Consider the following 8,146-nt stretch of genomic DNA (forward strand, 5'->3'; position numbering starts at 1 on the left):
AATACGCAAGTCTAATTATTCTTGATGGTATGACAATAATAAATGAATACCATTTTATTCGTTCATAAACTTGTTTAGAATGTTTCGAAAGGAAGCGAAGACACAAAAAGAAACACAAATATCGAAATGTTTTACAATATATCATTTTTATTTTTGTCATAATCCCATTACAAATATTGCAGATATGATGAGCGAAGAGTATGAACAAAAAGTAATTGAGTACCGACTACCTACTAGTTAAATATTATCTTATCTTAGAACTTATCTAACCCACGATTAAAGATATACTTTAAATCGTGATCTAACCTAACCAGTATTTTTCACTCGATTACTTTAACTGATATCGAATTTTGTTACCGAGATTGGGCACTAAACGAGTGTATGAGTAATCAAGCATTTTTCACTGGATTATTTCAACTGATTTCGACTCCGAGAGAATCACTCAATGATTTCTAAAAAAATCGAGAATAATCGATTACATCGAACAATCAAGTATTTCGAGTATTTTCTCTCGATTATTCCCATCACTATTATAGGTACATACTTACCAGTGGTGGATCTAACGGTCGTTTAGTCGGCAAATGCCGACGGGGCCCCTAGCTATATTCCAGTATGAGGCCCCGTACATTTTTGGAAAACCCAAAGATTATTTTTTTTGTTTTTTATTATAAAAAAATTTAAATCAATTAATACAATATGTATTTAAAAAAATTCAATAAGTAAATAGGAGAATAAATTAATATGACAGACAAGACGGTGAGTAAGGAAGCTATCCAGTGACAGGACTCTTAATTGAATACCCAATGTAAAAATAAAATGAGTTGATAATATTATTATTTCATTGTAATATTATCATTGCGAATAATCCAATGAGTCGGTAATCGGTATCTACAATCTACTATCTTACTATGTAAGGCATAGGTTCCCAAAGTGTACGCCGCGTTATATGTATAAGGGCAGCGCGTCGTCATAAAATACTATCGGGTCTAACATTTTTCTTATGATTAGTCATGCTATGACTTAAAGAAGGGCGCACTGAAAAAACCTTAAATCAAAAAGGATGCCGTGAATCGAAAAAGTTTGGGAAGCACTGATTTAAGTTGTACCTATCTAAAGTTTTAGATTAAACTGACCAATGATAATATTTTATGTCTTCACAAATGTATTTAAAAATATTATTTAATAACAAACAATAACAATTTAAGATCATTTGAGTTTGGTGTTTCAACCATTGACATGACTATGCGAGTACTGTGTTGTGACTACTTCTACGTTGTGAGTTATCTTGTCTAACTTACTCTACACAAGTTACATTGATTAATAGTATATTATACTATATAGTTTAAAATTATATTTAATCAATGGTATTTTTATAATTCTATAATTTTATAATATACAATATATAAATTTTATGTATAAAGTTTTAAACGCTTTTAAAACTATTTTTGATATTACTAATCGGAAATGCTAGTACTGAACGTGCAATGAGTGTGCTACGAAGTTTGAAAAACTATTTACAGTTAACCATGGTACAAACGAGCGATTTAGCTTTACTCTGCTTAGAGTATTCGATGCACTTAATGTGGATGAAATTATCGCGAGGATCGCGATCGTCATAAAAATTAAAAAATATAAGAATAGATTTTTTTTTAGTGTTGTTAACTCATTATTATAAAAGGAAATTCTTTATTTCATAAAAATAAAAATACTAAAATATTATATTAAACATGTATATAAACTTATTTTATATGTATTATATTTATGACCAATTAGATGAAAAAAATAATTTATGAATTTGTGATTTTTCGGTTCTTGTGCATATCAAAACTAGTACTTACATAAAGATATTAGCACATTGGCATTTAGTATAATAAAAAAATTGGGGGCCAAAAAAATATATTATTATGAGATTCTATTTTTATCAGATACATGAATATTTTACACACATATTCGAAGGAGCTTATTATGGTTTTAAGTCCCAGCCCCTAGTCCTCCTAGTGTGTCAATGAATAAACATTAAAATTTAGCAGTTATAGCTCCTTAGATCGGCGCCCCTCATATCAGTTTGCCGACCAATATTTTACTCTTAAATCCGCCACTGATACTTAAAACGGACATAGTCATGTCTAAATATTTTGCATGATATTTTATTGACACGTCATGTACTTGTATTGATGATGTACCTAATTATATTAATAAAGAATTGAAATATTAATTCAAAACTTTTTTTTAATGAATCCATGTTGAAATTTATTAATATAATTTGTAGGTGATAAAATTATTTAATTATTTATGATTTTTTAAAAAAAAATGGCAGAACTCCTAAAATGAAGTTTTGAAGGATATGGGAAAAGATAAAGGCATAGGCGTAAACGGGGGGGCGAGAGGGGGCAACTTCCCTCCTCAAACAATTTAACAGTGCAGTGCCTCCTTAATATTTTACAAAAATATGTATTTGAAAACTATTATTAAAAAGGCATTGTAATATTGTAAGAATTATTTTCAAGAAAAGTGAAAAATGTAGTATTTTAAGAAAATTATCTAATGAAAAAAAATGAATTGATTACTCAAAATGTATTTATTTATTGTCATTTTCCAAAATGCGATATGCTACCGCAATACATCATAACAGAATCTTTTATCACAATTATCGAGTAAAAACCATAGAGTAATATTATTCTATGGTAAAAATCACGCTAAAATCACTTAGTGAGACTAGATAGAGTTGCCGAATAGAAGCTATTCGTTCTGTTATAAATAATTTTAATTCTATTGTTTTAACGTTAGAAAAAATAACTGAAACAGACTCTATTTATGGCCCTGATGCAAATTCAATTTTAAATAATATTCAAAACTTTGAGTTTATATTTTGTTTAAAGTTAATGAAATTAGTGTTTGAATTAACTAACTCCTTGTCACTACATTTTCAAAAAAAAAAAAAAAAAAACGTTAACTTCTCTACTATTTCATTATTAACAGCAGATACTTTTGAGGAATTACAATCTTTTCGCAGCGATGATAGTTTCGATCAAATTTGGACGGAAACAGAACAGCTAGCTTCCAAATAATGTATTTCACTACCCATAATTCCAAGAATAAAAACAATACCTTCAAGATTAGGCGGTGGTGAAACTTTAATTTCGAGAAACGTTGCATCGTATTTCAAAATTAATATTTATTTTCCTATGTTAGATATAATTGTAAATGATATAAAAACAAAATTTGCAGAAAACAATTTAAAAATACTTAACGCTCTTCAAAATTATTTAAGCACTAGAAAAAACAGGGATGAAGATATTTTAAAAGTTTGTAACACCTATAATATTAACTTCAATGCATTAAAGGTAGAATTAATGCTCTTCGGGAAAATATGTCCATCAAATAATATTGCTGAAAATTTTAAAGCCCATTTAAATTTGTATTTCGAAAAAGACTTGATAGGCTCATTTTACAATATTTATTTTATTTATAAATTTTTTCTTTCTATTCTAATGAGTTCTGCATTGAGTGAACGTTCGTTTTCACTACTTCGTCACTTCAAAACATTTACAAGAAACACCATTAGCCAAGAAACACTTAGTAACATGGCTATTTTACATATAGAAAAAACTTTTAAAATTAATTTTAATACTATTATTGATCAGTTTGATGCAGACAGGGCCGGCTCAAGGTATAGGCGAGCAGACACCTGTATACAGCGGCACTTTAGTAGGGGTGGTATTTTCAAAATTGACTCGTACATTTTTTTAGTTCTATCGCTGTGTTATGAGAAAAATATTTAAATTAATCCATTCGTGAAAACCACTTACCTATATAATAAAATTATATTATCTAAAGTTATTATATTACTTTATGTTACGGCCTACGCTAGGCTTTTTCAATTATTCTAAAAATATAAATAACTACACAATCACTTCCGCGACTTCCGACAGTCGCGATTGTGATGGGTTTTGAGTAATAATTATAGAAATCATTTTTAAGTCATTCTACGCATAATTTAAAAAAAATTTTATATAGATATGTCACTTAAAAAATAGGTGGAGGGGCTAAGTTAAAATAAGAGCTAAATTAATTTTTTTTAGTGGCGGCAAAATTTGATTTCGCTTAGTGCATTATTTTTGATTGGGTCAGCCCTGGATGCAGATTCAACAGAAAGAGGTAGAAGACTTCAATTATCATAGACATTTTGTAAGGTTATAATATTAGAGTTAAGTTTTGATAATATTATTAGTATAATAATTACATAAACATAATTAATTGTCTATTTTTTTATAATATAGCATTTATTATGATACATATATAACTACAAATTATAACATTAGGTATATTATATATTACATTTATAACGTTATGACTTATGCACCGGAAATAAATTCCATATTATATAAAAATAAAGTAATATGTTAAAGTATAGAAATGCAAAATGCTTCTATTGAATAAACCATCTTATCAAGCTTTTTCCATCATACCATTTAATTGTGTTTTACATGCTACAATAAAGATTTAGCTTAGATAATATTATTATCTCATGCTTTCCAGTTTCCTCTGATTAAGTATATAAGTATAAAAGATTAAGTATATATTAAGTATATGTAGTCTCTAAGTATCTTTAAGTGCATGGTATATCGAAATAAAATAAAGTTTGCTTTTATAAAAATTGCCCATGTTATGCCTATGCCTCGGAAACCCTTTTCGTTAGATATGTAATTATATATTTGACCCCCTCAATAAATTTCCAAGTTACGCCCATGGATATAGGAGTATATAAATGTATTTAAATTTAATATATTTATTTCGTATCAAAGTAAGGATAAAAAAAAATTCAAGTAGGTAGCAAAGTAAGTATATGTCAAACAGTATCCTCAGTGTGGATCACACTATTCGACTGTCAAACACAATATTCATTTTCTATTTTTGGAAATAACCGTGTATAAAATAAACATTTAGTCAAATAATTCAAGCTACATGCACAAATCAGAAATTGAGGTTTTTTTTATTTTTAATTATTTTCATTTATATTTAGTCCACCATATACTATAGAGAAGTATAATGCGGTGAAAAGTAATACTCAGGTTATTGAAACCTATTATTAAGTTATTATTAACTTATTGTCATATTTTAGTAATACGGTATTATTATACAGCATTGTGACTATTATTGGTAGTAGGCACAGTATAAAATGTGATGACCATAGAAAAATCGGATTTTATCGGGTTTGGGTGGGTGTACAAAATTTTATTTTGATTGTACAAATTTGCACAAAATAAAGTACATAATACTGTATAAGTTAAATTTAAATTTCATAATAATTGGTTAATGGCCGTATCCCCAGCGCGGCCATAGAAAAATCGGGTTTTCTCGGATACCTATGGGTGGATGTACAAAATTCTATTTTGGTTGTACAAAATTGTACAAAAAAAGTACAAAATACTGTCAAGGTTTGGTACTATTATTCAAAAGTGGCCGTGCTAGTGATACGGACCTTTGCAGAAACACCATTATTAATAGCGTTTATATGTAGAAATTATTCTGTGCACCTATTACATAATATTAATGATTATGAAAACTGATTATTAGTTCAAACAATACTATGTATTGGGCGACCTCTAAATACTATGAATAGTACTCATTACAAAAGTATTTTTTTCAAGTGTGTAAGACGAAGACAACATAAACAAGTGTATCAAATAACTATGAGGTAACATTAATAGTTCATTAAACATTTTACTAGTTTTAATCATTATAATTACCAACTACACAAGGACTTATGAGCTTCCCACTTTTTTCAAATAAATATTACCTGACATAGGAGTTTAAAATATATAGATTCACGTTAGTCGGCAACGTGCGAACAACAAATGCGCTCTGTTGAGGTATTAATTTCTATAAAAAAACGCTATAAACATTATACGATATATTTTACAGAACGTTTTATTATAATTGTATAAGTTAGACAACTATAAATCAACTGAGTAAAATAAAATGGAAAAAACTAGAGTCAAGTGGTTATTCTATAGTGTAATTTTTTCTGTTTTAACGATTTCTCGGATTCAATCGTCGGAAATACTTGTTATATTCCCTACAACGGCTCAGAGTCACTACAGGGTAGTCAGACCGCTGATCCACGGCCTACTAGATCGAGGACATAAAATATTAGCAATTACAAATTTCCCCGATGACGAACGATCAAATTTATCGCACATCAATATTGCCGGATTTAAGCCACATTCAAAATTTTATTCCCACGAAAACACCATAATGAAAATAACAACACGTTTATCTGACAATGTGTATAAGTACGCAGCTATACTCGATCATCCGCAAGTATCAAATCTTTTACAATCTGGTCGAAAATTTGATTTAGTCATTGTTGAATATTTTACAACTACAGCCCTGTTTACACCAATTGCAACGGTAGTGAATGCACCTATTATTGGTATTGCTCCTATGATAGTATTGCCATGGACGAACGAAGTTATGGGTCAGGAATCAATAGTAATGCCATACGTATCTGATGTTTTAAATAATTCTACAACTCTCGAATCATTTGGCATTCGTATCACAAATTATTTATTTTGGATGTTCCTAAATTATCCTCTCAGTTGGATTCTTAACTCGAAAATCCAAGAAATGAACGAACTTCATTATGGATTACGAAAAAAATCGATAGTTCAATCGATGGCCAATCTTAGTATGATTTTGATAAATAATTATCCCGGTGTATTTTTATCAACACCTAGAGTGCCTGGAATTGTTGATGTCGCTGGTATACACGTAGAAGACGAAAAACCTCTTTCACAAGTAATTCAATAATGTTCTACTACCCTATTAATTTTAATTATATTATTGTCTTTTAAATTATTAATTTTCAGGAGTTTAAAAATTTCATAAATAATGCTCACCATGGTGTTATTTTATTCAGTTTGGGTTCAGTAGTATCTGAATCTTTATTGGCTGGAGATAAACTAAATAACATAATGAAAACATTTTCTAAACTTAAACAGAGAATTATTATGAAGTTTGATCCTGAGAATTACAATGGAACACGGCTATCAAATGTGAAAATGGTCAAATGGTTTCCGCAAAGAGATCTTTTAGGTGATTTGGAATTTTTATTAACTTAGTAACAAATAAATAGAAATAAATTTCTAAATTTTACAGCTCATCCAAAAGTACTTCTTTTTGTGTCACATGCTGGCATGATGAGTGCAATTGAAACAATACATTGTGGTAAGCCTATGGTAGCCATACCTATATTTGGTGATCAACCACTTGTTGCTAATATTTTGGTTGAAAAACAAATGGCTGTCACTGTTGAATATGAACATTTGAATGGCAACCAACTTTTTAATGCTATTAATGAAGTACTGACTGAAAATTACAGGTAATAAAATAGTCTAAATAATTATATAACAAATGAACCAGATTGGTTTAAATATTTAATGAAATTATATTTTACTTCAGAAATAATGCTAAAAACCTTCAACAATTGTACAATGATCGACCACAGTCACCCCTTGAAACAGCAATTTATTGGACTGAGTATATAATTAGAAACAAAAATGAATCCCATGAACTTTTAAAAAGTCCAAAGATCCACTTAAATTTTTATCAAGCAAATTTACTTGATGTTTTTGCAACTTTTTGTCTACCAATTATTATTTCATTGTTCATTATAGTATGGACTAAGAATCGTCTGAATAAATATTGAATTATTTAAATCACATGTACATTAAAGTAAATTGTATCCCTAACAGACAGGTGAAAATATGAGATGATTAGTTTATTGTGATAACGTAATAAACTAATTATCTTCTTACTTTTTTTTTTTTTTTTATGTATTTTCTTACATTTATTAATATTTATTACTTTTATAAATTTATGCAATATGTTAAGTTTAAATTCTCCTAAATAATTATCAACCAGTTATTTTATAACTGTAAAATTAGACCATAGCATTATTAACAATAAATATAAATAATATAATTATTTTTTTATATTTATTCAATATTTTGTACAAAATAATAAATAACAATAAAAATAAAAATAGGATTCTTCCACACATGGAACAATAATATTGTTCAATTTTTTTTTTTAAATAAAATCCTAATGATTATGAACTGAATGTATTTATGTATAAAATATT

General features: G+C 28.2%; 1 protein-coding gene across 1 annotated transcript; it reads left to right on the top strand.

The window, feature by feature from the left end:
• The first annotated feature begins 5,779 nt into the window (after positions 1-5,779).
• On the top strand, positions 5,780-7,815 carry LOC112694535 (UDP-glucuronosyltransferase 2B1-like). The gene is made up of 4 exons (XM_025570037.1): positions 5,780-6,801; positions 6,873-7,098; positions 7,162-7,384; positions 7,465-7,815. The coding sequence occupies exons 1-4, from the start codon at positions 5,983-5,985 to the stop codon at positions 7,709-7,711; spliced, it is 1,515 nt and encodes a 504-aa protein (XP_025425822.1). The 5' UTR covers positions 5,780-5,982; the 3' UTR covers positions 7,712-7,815.
• Positions 7,816-8,146: the final 331 nt, after the last annotated feature.

This window comes from Sipha flava, unplaced genomic scaffold (assembly GCF_003268045.1).
Source record: "Sipha flava isolate LNK unplaced genomic scaffold, YSA_version1 130_pilon_pilon, whole genome shotgun sequence".
Lineage (NCBI taxonomy): Eukaryota > Metazoa > Arthropoda > Insecta > Hemiptera > Aphididae > Sipha > Sipha flava.

What these genes read in the sequence shown, in the direction of transcription:
- LOC112694535 (XM_025570037.1), top strand. Translation starts at nt 5,983, where the DNA reads ATGGAAAAAACTAGAGTCAAGTGGTTATTCTATAGTGTAATTTTTTCT. An exon ending in TCCGCAAAGAGATCTTTTAG is followed by an intron (nt 7,099 to 7,161) that starts GTGATTTGGAAT and finishes TAAATTTTACAG; the next exon opens with CTCATCCAAAAGTACTTCTT. An exon ending in GTACTGACTGAAAATTACAG is followed by an intron (nt 7,385 to 7,464) that starts GTAATAAAATAG and finishes ATTTTACTTCAG; the next exon opens with AAATAATGCTAAAAACCTTC.